Source organism: Octopus sinensis, linkage group LG2 (assembly GCF_006345805.1).
Source record: "Octopus sinensis linkage group LG2, ASM634580v1, whole genome shotgun sequence".
Lineage (NCBI taxonomy): Eukaryota > Metazoa > Mollusca > Cephalopoda > Octopoda > Octopodidae > Octopus > Octopus sinensis.
In genome coordinates, this window is record NC_042998.1 from 135,647,878 (window position 1) to 135,670,610 (window position 22,733).

The 22,733-nt window shown below is 36.5% G+C and overlaps 1 protein-coding gene across 5 annotated transcripts in view; it reads left to right on the top strand.

Annotated features, from left to right (window-relative positions):
* LOC115227840 (MAGUK p55 subfamily member 6) overlaps positions 1–22,733 on the top strand; it is a 100,788-nt gene that overhangs the window by 40,341 nt on the left and 37,714 nt on the right. For all 5 annotated transcript variants that reach the window (XR_004997445.1, XR_004997447.1, XR_004997444.1 and 2 more), the window contains 3 exons: positions 1,995–2,043; positions 10,884–11,005; positions 21,407–21,559. Coding sequence is in view for 1 of the 5 variants with exons in the window: in XM_029798562.2 (XP_029654422.1) it covers positions 2,013–2,043; positions 10,884–11,005; positions 21,407–21,559 (306 nt within the window). In the remaining 4 variants the exon portion in view is untranslated. The remainder of the gene's footprint in view (positions 1–1,994; positions 2,044–10,883; positions 11,006–21,406; positions 21,560–22,733) is intronic.

The following is a 22,733-nucleotide window of genomic DNA, read 5'->3' on the forward strand; positions in this document are numbered from 1 at the left end:
AGAAGAGGGTATGCAATACTGTTAAATCATAGACTTATCGTTGAGAGGGAATGTATCTATGGAGAACATTAAACAGTGAGAGATCATCTCTGAAATTATAATTATAACGGACAAGCTAAAGAAATTCTTGTTAATCTCTTTTCATCTCTGTTTCTGTCTCTTTGTCTCCCCCCCCCCCATCCACTCTCTCAGATTATTCGTTTCGATGGATATACCGATAATTAAGTTGAATATCTTAAGCGTCACTGCTAGAAAAATGGTTGCCAGTCTTCAACCAAATCAGCTTCTTACTCAAATTTTTGCTTATATTCCATGGATTATTGGTCATTCGACACGCTAGAAATAGCAACCAATTTCCCTCAAATCTCAAGCTACCATGTTTAAAAACAGAATATGTTGGGTAATGTGGTCTGAGTTCCCTGTACATAGAGAAAAGGAAGATTAGTCACAGTTGGAATTTCCTATGATCACAGACCTTGATAAAAGCTAACTCGGCGTTACACCACAACAACCGTAAGACTGGTGCTTGCAGCCTGATTTAACAGTAGATACGACGAATGGATTTCTGTTAATGTTGTTATAATTAAAATAGTGTGATGAAAATATACTCTTAGCTGCATCTAGTGAATGGTTAGCTTTTTCCTATCACTATTATAATAGGCTCTGCTTCTCAGAGTTTGCTGAGCTCATTTCAGATTCGCTTAGATGCTCATCTCTCCTCCTCCTCCCATCACCCTTGCTGTGTTTTTCCCCATCAGGACTCGTGTTACTCTCGACGACCACTCCTTCCTTACCAAAACGTCAGCTCTCTAGAATCTTTTCCTGTGGTGTTGACTTACAAATGTTCACGAGGAACAGTAATGGCGCCAGTCTTACAAGTTTAGGAGAGCCTGCGAAGACTGGGTATTGCACTCGCCTTTGCATATTACAAGTGAAAAAGAAATCGTTTCGGCACTTCGGGGAGATAGCTGTTTCTCTGGGGCGGTTATATATAGTCTCAGCTCCATCAATAGAAACAGTAATTTTAGACATTTTACTCATCTCGTTATTATTTCTTGTTAGATTTTTGATGCTTATGCTACTGATAAAAGTCAGAGGCAGAAATGCGCATCCGCTATTCTCACGACGGTTTTGGACGATTTTCTTCTGCTAATGGTATATTTGATTTTAAACAGTACGTCCATAGAATGGAAGCGCGTGGCTTAGTGGCTTGGGTGTTCGGTTCAGGATCGTAACGTTGGGAGTGCGACTTTTGGCGGCGCCATTGTGTACTTGAGCGAAAATCTTTATTTCGCGTTTATTTACACTCAGCTGATAAAAATGAGTCCAACCTGTAATTCAAACGGCCAGCTTTATCACATTCTGTATCGTGCTGAATCTCCCTGAGAACTACGTGTCTGTGAAGTGCTCAACCACTTTGACGAGCAGGTTGTTCAATGGATCGGATTAACTGCAAGCTCTCGCCGTCGCAAGCGGAGAGTCAGGCACGCCCATAAGATTTTACCTCTGATCAAATACCGCAGTTAATTTGCTTTTTCGAGATGCATTAGCATTACGCGTGAATCACGGATGGATCTTTGTTTTTTCCGGGCAAATTTCATTTCTGACTGAATTACTATGGAAATTAATACACAACTCAAAATGTGTTCACTAAAACGCTATCAATCTTCAGTATCAACTTTGTGTGTGCACGTGCGATAATATTGGTTTCAAATTTCGGCTCAAGGCCAGCAACTTTGGGGAAGGGGTAAGTCGATTACATCGACCCCAGTACTTAAATGGTATTTATTTTATCAACCCCGAAAGAATGAAAGGTAAGGTCAACCTCGGTGGAATTTGAACTCCGAACGTAAAGACGGACGAAATGCCACTGAGCGTTTTGACCAGCGTACAAGCGATTCTGCCGCCTTATGTGTGTGAAAATATTATTGAAGCCTTACATTGAAATTCTGTCACTTTTCGTAATGCTGTATTTTGGTTTTGTTTTATTTTAGGAAATCAGTTTGTTGACCATGCCGGCCGCTAGTGTTGAAACTGGCTTCTGTAAGTATTCTTTTATCCTTTTACTTTTTTTCCTTTAGTTTGGGCCAAGCTGGGGCACTGTCTTAAAGGATTTAGTCGATCAACACCACACCCTGTACTTATTTTTAAATCTGGTCCTTGTTTTGTCCGTTTATTATTACTGAACGATAAAGACGCTGGAGCGTAAACAATCTAATCCCGGGTACCAAGTAGTCACACACGCATCAGTGCTAGGGTTCCGATTTGTTTCCGTTTCCCAAATTCATTCACGAGATATTGTCCCGAGGTTGTAGTAGAAAGTGTTTACCCAAAGTAATGTGCAATGGGGTTGAACACGAGACCTTGTAGTTGCAATTCAAACTCCTTAACCACACAGCCAAGCCTGAAAAATAGATAATTTTTTTTTTCTAGATTTTTATTGCCTCTGTATCTCTCAAATGCAGTTTATTTATTCACCGAGGTACCTTCTGTATGAAAATTAGGTCAGATTTCTCAGTTGTAATTGACTTCACTTTATAATACATGGTGAAGTGGGTGCTAGCGTAATTGCTGTTGGGATTTAAAGAATTTCAGCTTAGTGAAATTAGGTTTTCAGAGATGAGATCAATTTCTAAAATACTAATTATTGTGAAAAGGCGTAGTGGAGATGACCCTAGAATGTTTATGAAATATGGCAGCCAATTGACTGTCGTTAAAACCCCCTTCACGCAAGGGAGCAAATTAATTACATCGATGCCAGTGCTTCACTGGTACTTTATTTTATCAATGCAGAAACGATGAAATGCGAAGTTGACCTTGACGCGATTTGAACTCAGAACGTAACTAACCATAGGAATGCCGCTGCTAAGCATTTTGTCCAACGCACTAACCATTCTGTCAGCAATTGTTCCTCACATTGGTGCAAGGCTTCAGATTCAAGGCTGTTGGACTTCGTCAATTAAATTGTCTTTAATATTTGACTGATGCTTTATTTTATTTTCTTGTCTTTTTAGGAATATGAAATTATAGGAGTGGATTCCCAGTCCCTTCGCTTGTCCCACTTTTAGTCGCCTCTTAAGTCACGCAGAGAATACGGCGACTGCATTCTATAGGTCCCCCCCCCCCAGTCGTAATGGGCTGCTAGTTAACCCATAGCTGGGACCCTTACAATTGCTACCACTCTAGGCCAGAGTAGATCTGTGAACAACAGTGGCTAGGAGGTGGTTCCACACTCCTCAAACCCTGAAACCAGGGCCCCACTACCGGATATAGTTTAGTCATACCTAGGTATGTTGAGTATGAAAGCGAAAACAGGTGTGTATGAGAGCGTGATTGTGCCGACAATGTTATACGGTGCAGAGACGTGGGGAATGGGAGAGGCGGAAAGGAGGCGACTAGATATGTTTGAGATCTCTGAGGGCTATGATTGGTGTGACACGGGTGGATAGGATGAGGAATGAGGAGGTGCGAAGGCGAGCAGAAATGAGAGAAAAACTAACAACCAAAATGGATAGACGAATGTTGAAGTGGTTTGGCCACATGGAGAGGATGGATGAGGAGCGGAGGGTGATGAAGGCAGAAATGGTAGGCAGCAGAACTGAGGCAGACCTCAGTTTGTATGGGTGGATGGATGGAATGGGGAAAGCTTTGGTGGTTAGAGGTATTGGAATGAGAGAGGCAAGAGAGTTTCTAAGCGATAGGAAAACTTGGAGTGTGTTTATGGACGGATGAATGAATTTGATGTTGCTCAAAGGGGCACAGAACCAGCATGATGCAGCGGGAGTAAACCAACATATGCTGTCGGGCCCCGCTTCTAATATTGGGGGTTGCATTCTATGCCTTGATCCGAGCATAGAACAGGGCTACTTTCTTTGAGCTGGGAAATGAATGGAATTCCTGGTGTGTGTCTTGTAGTAGTTAGCCCCTCCTAAAAAATGGGGATTAGGCCTGGGTATATAAAAAAATATATATTTTATCGACACCGGTTGGATTCTGGGGTCGATTAGATGGACTAAATCTCCTTCCACAAAATTTCAAACTTTATGCCTATAGTAGTAGTAGCAGCAGCAAATAAGAGTTGACAAAATTCCCCCTCCCGTACACCATACAGGTCTATCTACGTTTTGGAGAAAACGTCAGACTTAGACGTGATTAAGCTGTGTGCCACCATACCTTGTTAATGCTAACTCATCTGATCATACTGTCACTACTGACTGACAGGTTGATTATTACAATTTCTTTTATCCCACTAGGATTTGACAGTTTAAAGTTTACATTTAAGGACAAAGACTGGCAACTTTAAATGCGAATTTGGAAAGCATGAAGTAATATGTTCTCTCCCGCCTCCCACTCCATCAAAGTTAGTGGGAGAGGACTTTTAGTTGTTCACAGCAGATAATATTTTGCTTAACTGTCTAGTAAACATGTCGGCTCGTCCTTGAAACCGGATTGATTACAATGTCTTCTCAAATCAGGTGTCCATGAAGCTTCTATATTTTGTAGCATAAAGCCGATGAGCAAAACGTCCTTTATAAGGTATTAGACAATAACAAGCAACATTTCCAGATTTACCTTTCCCCGATCGTTAGCAGTACTGACACAGAATAAACTATTTTATTCAGAGATCGTTATTTGCCTCTGGTGCATACAAACTTATTTGGTTGTCCAACATCTTATCTACTTAGAAAAAATTAAAACTTCAGTAATTTTTATATTTAGCTTTTTAAAATGATTTTGGAAGTTATATAGCGTTTGTGTCAATTTGCACATCTGTCAAAACAGATATTAAATTTATCGATGACTTGAAACAGCCGTTCCCGAACTTATTTTGACGTGGAAAATCTGCACCTGTATTTTACAATCTCCTTTACCTTAAAATTAATCAGCCATTAGAGTGAGAATATATATAACTAATTTATTAAAATGGTATTCGTTATTTTCAGAATAATAAGTGCTGAAATGGTGGCTTTGGTTGGTGTTTTGTGGAGCTAATAAATGAAGTTATATTTCGTTGGCCGCGTAAATAATAACTGAAACACACTTGCGAACATTTAACTGAAAAATTTATTGCCAGATATGAATGAACACAAATGTTTGCTAACTGGGAGTGATAAAAATCGCACAGCATCTACAGAAGTTTCTTATGAGACACTGTGTGAATGTCCAGTTCAGTCTGTCGGTCTTGAACCGCCAGCTACCCTGAATGGACGCGCATATCGCTCAGTCGCCTTCAACATGCTACGATCAAAAAGCGCCAAAAGCGTTTTTTTTAAAGGGGGACAAGAACATTCTATAAAAGAAAAAAAATCACGTCACAGCTTCGTGCTGTAAATTGAGGCCGATGATGTAGTCTCTGACCGGTTATCTAGCGGTTAGGGTTTCGAATCCAGAATATACATAAAATTAAGCCAACATGAGTACAAAAAGAGAAAACATATGAGGAATAAATGCTGAAAGAATACCTATAAAACAATTAGTTCGTAGAAGATGCAAAATTCTGTAGTTTTTTTTTCTTTTTTCTTAACTATGAAAAAGAAAAAAAAGCTTTGTGTGTGTCAAAAAAAATTAGTCTGTGTAACCAGAATACAAAGTATTGATATGAAAAACGATAGTGTATCTGTTGCAGAAATTTTTCAGCGTCTTTTATGTCGCATATCTACAAGCAAACTGAAATATGGTTAATCTCTAGTTTAAGACCCGGTCACAAAAATGAGAAGAAAAAAATAGGGATCTTTTCGGTTTGAACGGCAGTTTTTAACATTATTTCTAGGTAACTAAAAAATTTTAAACTTCGTATACTGGTAGAATATATTTATAAAACATCTTTTTCTCTTGGCTTTATTGAGAAAATTCTATAGTTTGTAAGATATTTGTTGTTTTTTTTTCTTCAAGTTCTGCAATTTCAACCAATCAATGACGTCCATTGAGGTGAAAATATTCTGTGCCACATGAATATGTCCCTCGTTTAAGAAACATTGGGTTTATTTACATTTTTGAAGAAAAAAGATACCTTCCCCCCACCCCTAACCCACCCTAATCCTAAAACAGATTGAAATGCAATAGATCAATACTAGGGTCATAATTACGGGTGACAATTTCATATGACACCGCTAGAAAAAACTGCCGTTCAAACCGAAAAGATCCAAAAATAGTGTTACAGGTCAAAACAATGTGTAATAAGCGTTTACTACACATTGTACTCTTAAACTAGAAAGTAACCTGAAATATAATCAAGGTGTTTGCTGTCTCTTGGGTAGTTTTCATCTGTGTTGGATTATAATGTGTAGGTTATGGTTGAAAGTTTCATGCACGGTGAAGGGTCTTCCTTTCTAGGAATGGCCTAAGTGCGTTATTGACAAAGAAGTTGCTGTTTTCCCGCTTTTGAGCAGCTAACTTGAAAAAACGAATGCAATGACTGATTCCTGAAGTCCTCTAGCCACGAGAAGTCGATCGCGCAAAATAATGAGGCAAGTGTTGCTGCACGTGTCTGCCAGAGGCTGAATTTTGTCTTCGGTTGCCAGTTCAGAGGAAATGGAAGAGACGAAGGGAGGTGGAAAAGTACCTGCATTAGAAATATTCGAAGAGAGAATATCCATGGTGTTGCAATTTAAAAAAAAAACCAAGTTAGTTGGAATCACGCAAATGAAATGATGGGAAAAGATTAAATATCGGCCGTTACAGCAAACTTGGAAGATTCTGGATAAAATTCGCTCCGGAATCATCCATTCGAGAGAAGACTTTCCTCGGTGTAAAAAGTTGGTTTTGACTGTAATTTTGAGCAGATGAAAGATACACCTAAGCCAATAGCCATGCTTAACAGTGTTATGTCTTAGCTCCAACAGGTGGGGTTTGTGGTGGTAAAAGTAATGAGCAGCGGTGTCTGTCCTCTTTTATCTTCCCTCTTTGTCGTGGTAGTGGTGATGAATTGATTTTTCATGAGATAAATGAGACGGTCTATTGATGCAACTTTTGCTTTTTCCTATGTTGAATATCACCAAATGTTCAATTTCGTTGACCGCGTGAATAATAACGGAAGCACACATGTGAACATTTTAACTGAAATATGTATTACCATATATAAAGATATTGAGAGTTAACTATTCACAATGAACAACATAAATGTTACGAGAGAGAAAAACCGAATCACGTCCATAAAAGTTATTTATGAGACATTATGTGAAAATTAAGTTCCGTCTGTCCGAGAACTTGCAAATGTCTGGAACGGTAGGCGTGGCAAGAATGGAGGCACATGTCGCTTAGCTGCCTTCTAGACTCTGCAATAAAAAAAAGCGCTAAAAGGGTTTTTTTTCTAATAAAGGGGGCAAGAAAACCCACGTCACGCCACAGTTTCACGCTGATTGGTTGATTAAGAGACCGATGGCATAAAATTGTGTTGGGTGTCTAACCAGTTATCTAGCGATTATGGGTTCTAGTCACCGCTACAGAAGTAAATCTGAAAAAAAAAATACCTTCCGATATTTGTTCCGGTTTGAGTTACGAGTTCAAATTTCACTTTGTCACCATTACCTTTCATCCTTTCCGGATCGATAAAGTAAAGTACCAGTCAAGTACTGGTCGGTAGCATCAATTAATACCTTCCTAAAAAGAAATAGAAATAAAAAGCTGCTGGCCTGGTACTAGATTAGAAACAAATTTTATTAAGACACCCTATTTCAAAGAACTGCAGAATCTTTTTCACTTGAATGTGTTTTTTTTTTCTTCTTCTTCCTGACTCAGAAATGACTTCACGCGCATGCACTCTCATGTACACACACTTCCACGCCCGAATTATTTAGTTATGTCATTGTGTAACGCTTCCGTTTTACATAACTAACTTGACCTCATTATCAGTAAACCAGGTTCAAAATATATAATGTTTGATACATGTCTCTTTAAAAAGGATAAAACAAACAATAATGTGTGTATATTTTAAATAGCCAATACGAGTCTATCATGAAGCTGTTTAGTTTCAGCACACAATCCTATTACATGAATACATGACATTGCATTCAAAAACTCTTTATCTATCTTTAGTTAACAAACAATAACAGACAGTATTGAAAATCAGACAAGCTTCATTTTTGTAGCGGCTTCCAATGAATCTATTATTTTATATTAAAATAAATTTTTAAAATGTGTGATTGTCTCACCTGGTTACAAGAAAAAAAAATCCTAGTTTTTCCTGGTGGGAAATGTTTTAAGCAGTAAACGTTTTCGCTTTCCATAATGAATGGAACAATAGCGATGAACAATGCCTCACACGCTAAAGCAATATAGTTCACATGACTCATCATTGATTTTTTTCTTTTAAAAAAAGACGAGGAAATAACTAATATATATGTCTGTTTAGAAATACAGGTAAACTGTCCATTATATTTATTTCGAAGCCACTAAGCCACAACCACTCCTATTTATCCTAACATACATACGTACGTATATATATATATATATATGTATGTATATATGCATGTGTGCATGCTTATTGTTTTAACTCTTCGCTGCAATCCATGCTTTGTATAACTGATTCATCTATCTTTAAATGTGTTGTGAATCCTTGTAACAACGCATGACGTTAAAAAAAACTCTATTAAAAGCAGTTTCTGTCGTGGCTTCATCTTTTATCGCTTTGGCTCGTAAGACATAAAAACATTTCTGATCCGGCTTGTCCTATTTAAAAGTTTACTGACCTTTCATTTACAGTATTTGGACTCTGTTTGTTATGGCTTAAGGCCATGCTAGAGCACCGCCTTAATTTGGATGAACAAAGTAAAGCGTATCTAATACATGCAGTTGGAATTTATTCATTCATTTGGAGCTGATAATTCATTGTTACTACTCTGAGTTTCTCGCATTACTCGAAACAGTTACAGTGAATCAACTAAGAACGAATGTGTTATACATTTCATGCTTAATTTTGATACTATTTAGTTCTCCATGTGTCCGACAGTAATAAAGCGGTTTCCACTAATCCTTGCGTGGGTGATTGGTTAACTGACACAACTGCTAAAGAGAAGCAAATGATTGTGGAAGTTAGAGAAAATACTCCAGACGTATTAAAGCTATACATCTCTCCCTTCTCCCCCTCTTTCCTTCGCACCCCTTTTACCCGAAGATAAATTTTTGAGATATGTTAGTTACGTCAGAAGAATTTTAGGTATCCCACGCACGCTCGTACGCTAACGTTTCATCGTTTGTCTGGGTTTGTAATGTTGGTAGGAGATGCTCAGACTGCCAGTAAAGTCTGAATGTATTTTTAAAACTAGGTTTTACATCTTATTTTGTATTCAGTGGTCAAATTTTTTGCTCACACATAATCTCAATGATGCACACATTTTAAATGCAAATAACTAGGGCTTCCACAAACACATTTATTATAGAACACCTCTGAATACATCGAACATACATATTTTGTCATGATGGAAACTCAGATGAAACAAGTGTTCAACAAACTTGTTTCGTAAAGTGTATATTTTTACCTATTGTTTCATTCATTCTTGGAACTGCAGTCGTGCAGGAGACCTGCCTTAAATAGTTTAGTAGAACAAATGAACCCCAGTTCTGCTTTTTAAGTTTATTCTATCCGTTCGCTTTTACTGAATCGCTAAGTAATGGGACATACCAACGGTGTTGGCGTACATACAATCATGACAGGCTATCATACAGTTTGTCTATCAAATCCGTTCACAAGGCATTAGTCGGTCTAATGCTATAATAGAGGACATTTACCCGAGGTGCTGCGCTGCATGACTGAACCCAAAACACGTGCAGTTTCTTAACCATCAAGAAATTATGAAATAACGGGCTAACATTTTTTTTTTCATTCTTCCTTAATGTATAACATCCAGTTACTCTATTTGTAGCATGGAAGGTTATTAATCAATAAAGACCTCCTCTCTCTTTCTCTCATTGTTCCTTTTTTCTATCTCCCTCGCTGACAGTTTTCTCCATTCATTTGTTGTTGTTCCCAACCCATCCTATATAATTAGTGATTGTCACGTAACGAAGTTACAATGACTAGACAACTTCAAAGCTATAATTTATCCATGCTGGTCTGAACAAGCTTCTGTTTCTTTTTCTCTCGCTCCTCTTTATTCATTTTTCTTTTTCCTGGTCAATGTCAAGGGATTGTTTTCTTAGTTGTTGCTAAGTTTTCCTGGATGTTATGGGACATGCTTAACTTTCACTTCCATGACATAAATTGGGGCTACTTGTAAGGAGTAAAATTTGCGGTTAGTACCTCGCATGTCAATCAATGCAACAGCAAACATTGACGTCATATCGTTCTCTCTCTCTCTCTCTATTACTCTCCTTTTTACAAACAGTATATATTCCGTTCATTTTGCTGTAAGTGTATGCAAATTTAAGAAAATGTTTATGCACCTCTTTCGAAAACAAAAGAAGTAAAAAAAAAAAAACATGTTAAAAAACAAACAATTGTTTTAAGAAAATGTAAGAATAACTTCACAAATAAACCCAAACAAACGCGAAAAACTGTTTATTTCGTTCATAGTTCCACCTACATACAAATAGTTGGGTATATCCACCCAAGTATTGGGCATCTTGCCATTTTTCTGGAGATTTTCTAACCGCAAGCTTTAGATTTCAGTGTTGGAAGGGGAAAGAAGTCGCTCAACTGTTCTCATTACCAGAACGTAAATTTTCTTAATTTTTGCACCTGCTATATTTTCCTACGAATGTAAATCCACCCATTTATATTTTATATTTAACTTTGAAACTTCCTCACAGCAACTTTCGTTTACAAATTTACCTGTATTTTTGTTTATTGACTGTAAATGGAGAAGATTATGAGAAGCCGTAAGAGATCATTACCTGTGTAACTGGAACCATCTCGTTTTTTCTTCTTCATTCTTTTGATTATTTAGCGGCCTTTAAGCAAGTTGTAAATAACTTGGACGATTTGGAAGAGTCAGCAGGGGCAGATGAAAGGGACATAGACTTTTTGAAAAATTTTCTGCTTGATGAAAAAATACAAAATTTAGTATTGGTAAGTTAATTTTTTTTTCACCCCTTTTTCTCTTTTCTTTGGCTTTCAAGTTTTGTACAGATAAAAAAAAAAAAAAATGACATTCCAATTTCACCCTATTTCATTAATAAATCTTTAAAACTTTAAAATGAAAGAAAAAAAATACTCGTATGAAATACTAGGCGTATACACTATCGACTTTATCTATTTTTCTAATTATTATTTCCGCATATTTCTCAACGTCTCTATTATATATAATCGTCTAACTACCCACACATTGTTACTGTAAATTATGTTGCATTATTTTATTAGGTCGTCTTCATCCGTTCACTTAACTGTTTTTGTTTGTTTTTTTTAATGTTGTATTCAAATTTCCAAAGATTTCAAGGAAATCTTATCATTCACTCACCTAGTATATCACACACTCTCAAACATTTGTATCCGTGTGTGTTTGTGCGTATCATTACTAGTAGTTATTTTATCACAAGCAAAACCGGACCATGATACTATTCTAGTGCAAGAACACATACACACCTTATCCGGAGGAACAACACTCGTATAATCTGGTCGTTGAAAGACAACATCCATCAAATCAACTCACGATCACATACACATTGATAACGGGATATAGTGCTGCACAGTAAACCGCAATTAATCTTAGCGAAATATTATTCACACCAAAAGTACTTAGCAAATGTTAATATAAATAACATTGTTGCGACTGCATTGTCTATACAGTTAAAATAAGCTGAAAAAGTTTACAAATATACGTGCATTATAAAGAATACATGTGCGTGTGTGTGTGTGATCGAGTGGCTAGTGTCTTTCTACAGTTAAAAGTGCATGAAATATCGCCGGAGGTTAAGAATACGTACACCACCCGTTTTCAGCGTTACGTCTCTAACCCCTAACCCTAAACACCGCGTGTACGTATTCTTTACTTTCGCCGAAATATCTTGGGTCGGCTTAAGATGGTGCATTGGTAGAATCGTTAAAGCCTCAAGATAAAAATGCTTTGCGGTATTTCTTCTACTCACTACGATCCGAGTTCAAATCCCATCGAGATCAACTTTGTTGTTCATCCCTTCGGGGTAGAGTCAATAAAATAGGGTACCAGTCGAGTAAGGAGTCGATGGCATCGACTCAGTTCCATCCTTCAAAAATGCTGGGCCTTGTATCCAAAAGTAGAAATCATTATCTTGAGTCAACCATACCAGTGATTGTTTTAGTACAGTTGTTTGAAAATACATTTGAACAACAAAACTTCCGATCAAAGCTCCAGCATGGCCGCAGTCAAATGACTGAAACAAGTACAAGAATATATATAATCTTAATACATTCCTCCATATATCCTATTTTTTATTATTAATGTTGTATTAAAGTCACAACTCGATGATGTACGGATCTTATGACTATACAATGAGCCTATATACTTATAAGGCCACACTTTTTTCATTGTATGAAAATATACGTTTAGACTTAGATTTCATCCAGTATTGGCCCAGACCATGCCTGTCTTGAATATCATTAACTGACAGAGTATTTTAATAGTCCACTCAATTTGAGAAAGTTGGCTATAGCAAAGTCGTGTATCACTGAATGATTGGTATTTCGCGGGGGCATTTGTCCATTTCCTTCTAGTAAAGTACCAGTTGTTAGCTACATGCTAGTATGTGGTCATTATTACGTTAACGATCTTTGAAATGTGGAAGGCTAGATGATTCTGTATTATATTGAATTGAATTTGTAGAAGTGTGTGCAAAAGGACCAATTGCCCTCTTGGGCTCTTGCTTCAATCCTTTTGCTTGAGGCAAATTTGATTTTTTATTAGTATCTAACATGTTTCTTTTTAATTTGTTACATATTAACCTAAGCTTTTTTTTTTGATAATCCTGCCACTAACTTCTCAGTTCTTTGTTTGTATTTTAACCTAATATATGTATTTGCGTATAATTTCCATGAAGCAGTTATGGGCATTTAGATCTATCTATAAAAATGGGCAGGCCTTTTGGCTTTTATCCTTTCTCATATATAAACTTGTCAATTCCACTTGAACGGTTTTCGATAGGTAAATTTGATTAGCTGTGTATGACGGTCCCACCAGAACAGAAGTGCTCTTCACCACCTTCTCCATAAGGTCTAAATCTGGCCTTTTAGCACAAAGTTTCAGATTCTATCGTTCGTGGAGTATGGGATCCTCAAACCTACAACCAGTAAGCTACAAAAAGCAAACAAAAAAAACCTGGAGTTCACCTTTATTGAATGTAGATGGCTTTTAGCTCCAAACAAGATTAATTATAATCAAAAGCATTCCATCTGAGATAATCTCGTTCTTTTTTATATAGGGACCATATCTAATAGGGACTTAATGTTATAGGTTGTGGTTTTGGGGAGATTTGGTAGTTGTTTCTAGTATATTGTCAACGTGAAAGCTGTCCGAGTTGCGTGTGTTGTTTGGCTACTATTTCTAGCATATCGTACTTCCTCTTTTGTTCTCGCTTGACTATATACAAGTTGTTGTTTAACCCGAGGTCAGTCATATATGAGTAAACCTATGATCAAACGCATTCTAACCCTGAATATCCCTGTATTTTCAAATAGTGTTTATCTTAGATTTACTGTATACAATATGTTCTTTACTTAAAATAAAATGCACACGGTAGGATGTAACTTGAGAGACTTCGCTGCAATTTCTAGTTGGTAGAGCTTGCTGGAGGTTGATAGCATAAACAATTGCCTCCTCATATTGTTGAAAACAAAGTCAGTTTTCGATTGTACAACGAGCCACTTTCAATTTGTTACATTTTAGAATTCATTTTTGAAGCCTCACGCTTACAACCAGTTTGTTTTGTATAAAAGAGGATGGCAATTGTGGCAATTATTCTTATGTTATTTTATATATTTGTGTGATAATTTTCTTGTTGAATTAGGTTTTATTTTGTTATTGTTGCATTTTTTAAAGACTGCTGGATGCGATTGTAATAGATTGGTTAGAAATTTTGCTGTCTGTCGATGTCTAGGAACTAAGTCGAAGCCCACAAGATTATCCACCGTTTTTCCACCAACAACTATGGTCACCTTTTTAAATTCAATATCTCCATCCCTCGTGGTTAAACCATATAAAACTCGCAAAATAGCACTGTACCCATGACTTTCGGAAACAGTGTAACGCTCAGAAATGTTGCAGCAAGGAATAAACTATCCACGTCAATTTTTACTTGTCAAAAGAACACTGCATCCTTAAAAAGTTCCATGCTTCCTGAAATGCGCCAACGCTACTACTGACATTCCTTTGCACCCTTTCCTCTCTCCAGTTCTTTTTACTGTTCGTTGTTCTGTCTTGTATTTTATTGTGCATGTACTATTGGATGTCATTATCATCTTTCTTTACTTGACGTATTGTTGTTTTCTGTCCTCTCTTTTACCCTTTTCCGATCAGTTGTGCATTTGAGCACTGAATAAAATAAGCTCATAATAATTTTTTTTTATTTATAAAATTTCGCTAGGGTTTCTAGCAAATCGAGCTAGAGGGTTCATCAAGTTAAATTACAGCACAAACTAATTCAACAACAAAATAAACAAAAATGCACGATAACAATAAAAAAAGAAGTAATTATTAATTGCATCCAAAACTATCTTGTAACAAGCAAGCTGACTGCAAGCACAGCTTCCTAAAAAATCGTTTCCTAGTTACCAAACTGATTAAATTTGTGAAAGTGACACGCTAAGCTCAAAGATCACCCTGACAAAATATAACTCGTTGAAATGTTTATCATGCCTTTGTTAATGGTGTTTGTTATCAGCACAGACCAAAAGATAACTTAGAAATGTGAGCTTTAAAAGAAGATCCGAAGAATGTATTAAGAACCATAATTATGATAGCGTATTAGTTACAGGAATACTTTATAATTTTCTTAGTTTTTGAAACTAAATAGTTTCTCTTATAAAATTCATTATCATTAAAATAATTGTTTCTATCGTTTAATGTTTTCCTAAACCAGTTATGTTCGCTATACAATATGGCATAGTTGCTTTTAAGTTAGAAAATTAACAAAATATTAAATGTTTTGAAATAAAAAAGGAAAATAATCATCAATTTGACAATTCATCAAATAGCTTTTATTAAATTTTCTTCTAATCGTATATAGCTAAAAGCAACGGTTTGTTTTAACAATTGCTAATGTAGTTTCTGTATATATTATTGTTGTTGTTCCTGTTGTACTGTTCTGATGAAGCTGGCTGTGGTAGAGCATAATCAGTGAAATTTGAATTAAACATCTTACTATATTTAATTACACTCTTTAACTTTGTAAGTTCTAATTTTCATCTTTCATTTCTGGAGGCTTGATAAAATAAGTAAATATAATGTAGAGAGAGATAGAGCAATTCAATAATTCACTCTCTCAAACATAAATATCTCTTGTACCAATGTGAAAAATCTAATTGAAATTATATTAAAAATATTTCCTTGTTTCGAAAACTCAGTTTTAACTTGATTCTGTTAAAACACTTCTGTTAACATTTTCTTATTTTATAGTAACTATTTTCTCTTTTGTGTTATCATACCTAGTATATTTCTAATTTAGGATACTTCTAATTTTATGCCATGGAGCAAAAAATCCTAATTAACACTTTCAATTCCTGGTGGAATTTATTCCACATCCTTCTTGCTATTTAATGTCTTTGGAAGAAACACGAACATTATGCAGTTCTTCTTTAACAAAATTGTAAGCTTCTGCCAAATTTTTCTTACAAGTAATCTAGCTAATTTTAATTAACTTGCTGGTTGTAGATAAACATGGGGATTTCTAAGGCTTAGTAGATAGAGAATTTTGATCTCTCAATCATAAGATCATAAGGCTGACTGACTGTAAATAAAATGAGGGTTCATGTGGCCTAGTGGTCAGAAAATTGAGCTCTCAATCACAAGATTCTTAGTTTAATTTTAAACCTGGGTGGTGAAAGGCATTTCGTTTGCATTGCTTCAGTCTTATTCAAGTATCAGCCGGTTACTGGTGCAGCCTACTCTCCCTCAAGCTTTGACATCCTTGATGCTCTATTGGATCAATGATGAGAGATCTGAGAGGGTGTTTATATCTGTTGAAAGCCACATTAGGCACTTAAGCACAGGAGTGGCTGTGTGACAAGTAGCTTGGCTCTAGGTTAAGTTCAACTGTGTGGCACCTTGGGCAAGTATTTCCTACTATAGCTGCGGGCCGACCAAAGCCTTGTGAGTGGATTTGGTAGATGGAAACTGAAAGAAGCCCGTCGTATATATGTATATCTTTGTGTGTCTGTGTTTGTTCCCCACCCCCAACACCACCGCAATCGCTTGACAATGCTGACGTGTGTACATCCCTGTAACATAGCAGTTCGGCCAGAGAGACCGATAGAATAAGTACTGGGTTTACAAAGAATGTCTTGGGGTCGATTTGTTCAACTAAAGGTGGTGTTCCAGTATGGCCACAGTCAAATGACTAAAACAAATAAAAAGAGAATGTTGCCAAATCATACTTGCATGTGAGTGATAACTACATCTGTGCTACCTGCTTTTGTTTGTGTGTGTGATACCAATTGCTCACTCTGGTGTAGATTTATATGAATCTGTTTTTATAAAGAGAGCAACCTAACCATTCTAATACAATGAAGATAATTCCTTAACCCCCAACTTTATAGTTCACAAATTATGGCATTTCATCATATTGCATATAGTTCTTACAACCATAAGACAGTAGGGTACTGAGAATTGCTCATAAAAAGAAAGCTTATATTTGTTTGTAACAGTAATTTGAAATCAAACCCATAAAACTGGAATTTCTCTTAGAATTATTTAAATCATCTGGTACATCATTCCAGCATTATTAGTAGCAGCCTTATTGTAATCTAATCTGCTAAATTTTTACCTACTGGTTAATTTCTTTTGTAAAGCTGTTTGAAATACCTGTGGGTAAACTAGATTTCAATCTGAATCAGTAGGTAGACAATTTCTATACAAAAGAAATTATATTATTCACTTGATGTGGTGGTCTGATCTAAACAATAGGCTGTTCCAATAAATTTTATACAAGAAAGAAACAATTAACTTTGGCTTTTCTAGAGGCACTTTTTATATGCCTTATCATTGCTTATCACTTGAAAGTCAGTTTTATTACACAGGCCAGAGTGATTAATGTAGATATTATCCCACCACCCCTGGACTTGAATTTTAACTGTTATCTTCCACTAAGCATTTTTGTTTGTCACCATTGAGAATTGTTTAGTATACGGATATGTTGTCAACTACTACTTTTCCTATCTAGTTTTATGTTGATTTTGTGTGATATGGGTGTAGAAATGTTGACTGATTTAACAACTTAACTTTTCCAATCAAACTGCAAGGAACTCATATGAAGACAAAACACGAAAGCTTTAATAAAAAGACAGATCTAGATCAGTTGGTTGTGCATATATATAAATGTGTCTACTTCAAGCGTTACTTACTGGAAAATTGGATCTCCCCGCTTGCTACTTAGTCATCTTTAGGGTGGGGGGTCTATGAGTTTTCTTCTGGTTCAGGGGGAATAACCCGTCCTTTTTTTTTTTTTTTTTTAACACGTATTTCTCGTTTTCCGAGCGTTTCCTCACGTCCGCGACGTAGATATTTTAAAATTGTCTTTTTAAATAGTCTGACGAGCTGTCCACAAGGTTTTGCCTTTGTGGATGTGAAACCTTGGGCAACTCTTTGTCCAAGATATAAAATTTTGTTTTAATAATTAGTACTCTATTCTTTATGTGAAGGCGCATGGCTCAGTGGTTAGAGCGTCGAGCTTACGATCGTGAGGTTGTGAGCTCGAATCCCAGACCTGGCTGCGTGTTGTGTTCTTGAGCAAGACACTTTATTTCACGTTGCTTCAGTTCACTCAGCTGTAGAAATGAGTTGTGACGTCACAGGTGCCATGCTGTATCAGCCTTTGCCTTTCCCTTGGACAACGTCAGTGACGTGGAGAAGGGAGGCTGGTATGCATGGGTGACTGCTGGTCTTCCATAAACAACTTTGCCCGGACTTGTGCCTGGGAGGGTAACTTTCTAGTTGCAATCCCATGGTCTTGTGTCGTGACTGAAGGGGGTCTCAGACTCTATTCTTTAGAGTGTGCTTCTTTCTGATATATGATTTTTTTTTATCAACTATCTATCCGTCTTACGAAGTCCGCTACATTGTCTACTTTTGATTACTGTACCGATCCCTGTGCTTCTACATATTACCAGTTGCTACCTTAAGGATAACAGGGAACGTTTCGATTTAGGGTATTCTGCAAAATATGTCCCTATACCTTCTAATGAGGTCTACACAAAAATGTTACTGGAGAAAATGATAGACTTTACAAGGTGCATGAGATGGAAAGCATTTTTCTGTGATCAAAGCACACCTTCATCTGAGGCCAATACATATGGTATCAAGTCTAGGAAGTTCCCACTTAGAATCAAAGAACTCTAGGCCTTCAAAGCGGACCTACTGAGCATAATACCCAAACCAAAATTCCATAAGTCCTTTTCCCCCTTTCAAAGCAAACTCCGTGAAGATACACAAAAAGTAAGAAACCTGCCACCACCCTATAATTTTCAAGAACCTAGTGAAAGGTGTGAGCAAGAAGATCTTGAATCTATCCTCAAGCCAAGATATCTTCAATGCCGCTGCCCCTACTACAATGAGGTACTTTAAGGACCGCATCTCCTACATGCCTGGCCCTAGCACCTGGAAAAGGAAGCACCACAGAGATGTCATTCAGTTTGCTCCATTTTTCTCACTCAATGTTAAGACTTGTGTGGGAAAGATTTTCCTTAGATTGATAGACAAACATTTCACACACACATGCTGATACAGGCATTTATTTAAGACACAACCTCAGTCTCCTTTAACTGTGCACCTAACATAAAAAGCATTTTAACAAATACCCACAATACAAGAGAGGAGGCAGGTTGCTCTTGCAGTGTGCATACAATAAATGTCCAGTAGGAGGCCATTGCGAGATTGATGGAGTCTTCTATGAGGCTATGGTGATACCTAAACTGGCTATCTTTTTTAAGACTGGTACTTATTCTATCATTCACTGAACTAAGTTATGGGGATTGAAACAAACCAACACCAGTTGTCTAGCAGTGGCAGGGGTAGCAGAGACAAGCACACACACAACAGGCATCCGTATAGTTTTCATCTACCAAATTCACAAGGCATTGGTGGTCTTGGGGCTTTAGTAGAAGACATTTACTCAAGGTGCTGTGCAGTTGGGTTGAACCCAAAACCATGTGGTTCCTATGCAAGTTTTTTAACCAACAGCCATGTCTGCATCTAGTAGTGTATAATTTGAGAAAAATTTATATCTGGATGAGCAACTACCATAAAGGCTCCTTTGGCTCAGTTCTGTAATGAATGTTCTTCTTGATATCATATAGTTGAAATATCTTTGTCTCCATTTCCAACACAGGACATTTTCCTCAATTACTGATTTCTGGAGGAAAAGTACGAAGTGGAGTAAATCTGGAATTGAAACCTGTTTGTTAACTTGGTTCATATATCTCACCGGGAGACCAGGAGCTTTGCACTTGCTGATAGTGCTTATACTTTTTATGTGAAGCATTGCAATCCAAACTGGTTTTGTTGGGCGAGGGAATCTGTAGAAATTAAAACTAATCAAAATGATAATTAATGAAGGTAATAAAATGAATAATTAAATGAAATTCAATATAAAATTTATATATTTTTCTGTTATCTTCCATAAAGCACAAAAATCTTAGTTGTAACTGTTTTAGGTGGATGAATTCTACATTTACTTAATAGTACTCTATCCATTATTGAAGCTCCAATGAAGCTATGTTATCCAAGCTAATGACGTTCATAACATAATTTCTTGTTTCTTTGTCATTTATTTAATTTTTATTATGCTCTATACTTGACTAATGTTTATTTCTGAGGCATATGTATACTGAGTTCTAACACCAAGTTATTAGTATCATTATGTCTAAATGAAATATTAGAAAATACATGTATATAATTATAATCCTTTTTTTTAACATCCATGTTCCATGCTGGCATGGGTTGGATGGTTTGAGAGAATGTGACCGGTCTGAGGACTGCATTGTGTTCCAGCATTTGCTTTGGCATGGTTTCTATGGCTTAATACCCTACCTAATGTCAGCCACTCTACAGAGTGTACTGCATGCTTTACTTCAGCGGTAACCATTTAACTTGTGAGATTGATTTCCTTCAACTTAAAATGTGAAAGAAGGGGTCAGAACAGGTTTCTTGCAGTAAAGATGCTATATGGCTACTCCCATTATAGAAGAGAAGGTGGGACAGTGGAGCTGGAAAGAGAAATCGTAGTAGTAGCGATGGCTGGAGTGAGAGAAGGTTGTGTTAGTAGCCTGGTTGGTATTCATTACAACTAAATAGACTAGAGAAAAGTGAAATGAATTATCTTGCTGAATGATACTATACACTGCCTGGTCCAGGAATTGAACCCACACCTTTGTTTGTGAACCAAACACCATAACCACTAGGACACAAGCCAAATCTTTTTCTTTTGAACGGCAGACAATTTCTAGTTAACTAAACACTTTAAAACTTCGTATACTGGTAGAATGTGTCAAAATAAAACATTTTTTTCTCTTGGCTTTCTTGAGAAAATTGTAATTTGTTTGTTTAACGTAATTTAATTTTTCGAATTTTAACCAATCCTACGCTCTCTTTTGAGCTAAAATCATTTACTGCGTCTAAAACTGAGACAACATCCTGTCACTAACCCTCAACCTAACCCTAAATTTTTTTTTTCTTAATTGTTAAATTAATTTAATTGTTACGCGTGTAAAAAAAAAAAAACGAAAGCAATGGAAAATAATTTAAACAATTAACAAACAAAATAATTCTATAATTTTATACACACGCTTTCCGTATATGTATGGAAAGCGTGTGTATAGAATTATTTTGTTTGTTAATTGTTTAAATTATTTTCCATTGCTTTCGTTTTTTTTTTTTTACACGCGTAACAATTAAATTAATTTAACAATTAAGAAAAAAAAAAAAGTTAGGGTTAGGTTGAGGGTTAGTGACAGGATGTTGTCTCAGTTTTAGACGCAGCAAATGATTTTAGTTCAATGGAAGTAATTGATTGGTTAAAATTGCCGAAATGCTCGGATTTTCAGACGAAATATCTTACAAACTATAGAATTTTCTCAATAAAACCAAGAGAAAATGATGTTTTATAAACAGATTCTACCAGTATACAAAGTTTAAAACTTTTTAGTTACCTAGAAATTATGTTACAAACTGCCGTTCAAAAGGAAAAGATCCCACAAGCCTTTGTAAGAATCTGGTAAACTGTACATTAACATTTAGGATGTTTTTATTGTAAGCTTTGTGTTGTTTTAAAATGTTTTCCCTTTATTTAGGCACACGATAAACTTGAAGAAACTCCTATAGAAGCAGAGAACAATAAATCATTGAATCTTCAAGTTGAAGCATTAAAAATATTATCTGAACATTCCTCAACAAATGAAAATGCTGCAGAATTGTGGGATATTTTGAAGGATAATCACGTACAGGTAGTTATAAGTTATTTCTCTTCAATTACCACCCTTCCCCTTTGTTGCCTACCTCCCTCCTTTTACTCCCCATCTCTAGCTCCTTCATACTCTCTTGCTGCATCTGCCCACCCATCCACCCACACTCTTGTGCCTTTGTCCCACTCACTTCTTCCCATCTCATATCTTGAGTCCTCCTTGACACATAATCACCACTATTTTTATCTCTCCTTCACCCTCTCTTTCCTCCTCTCTCTAGCTCCACCCAATCACTCCCACCTCTTCTAAAATGTGAGTAGTCATGCCTATATTTGTTTCTGCTTGTATTTCTCTGGCTTCTGGTTCTCCTACATGTTTTGGCTGGTAACAATGGGCAATCAGATAACTTGTCATTTGCTACTTCATATTCCAAGAAATTAGTTCTTAATTATCATGTTACTTTCACAAATTACCCCCACCAACTACCACCTCACCTATACATCTGATCAGCCAGAACCCATATTTCATTTGGGTCCCTTCAAACTTTTACTCACAATAATTTTCCCCCTTCTCAGTGTAGCTTTCTACCTTACCGAATCTCTTACTAAATTTTTATACTAACTCTGTAATAATAATGAAAATAATAATGGCTGACCCTCAGCTTACTCAAAAAACGAAGAGGCAAGCTGAGCATAGCGATTTAGAAATATCTCAATTTTTAAAAGTTTTCAGATCTTTCATCTACAAAGTTTATAAGGAGCTAGAGACTGAAGATGGAAATGTATCACCAGTATCAAAGAATAAAGGGCATTCTAAATGCTCTGAAATCATCAGAACACCTGAATTTATCCATCAAGTTCAACAGAACATTGATTACAATCCCAGAAAGTCCATGAGGTCAATTGCAAACGATCTCCATGTGTCAGAAGGAACAATCAAAACTGTTGTCTATGAAGACATCAGATATGTCATATATGATGAGGAAAGGTCAGTTTGTCAGAAAAAGCGAATGAAAATCACTACATCAGATCTAAAAGGCTCTTAAACTGAAAAACCCAGCAGAAGATGATTTGATTTGGTTTTTCTCAAACGAAAAAAACTTCGACCAAGATCAAAAAGTTAACAGTAGAAATGACAGATGGTTATGTGCAGACCCTTCTGAAGTTCCAAGTGCATGCAAACTTTTCTGCAACTGTCATGGTTTTAGGGGTTGTCA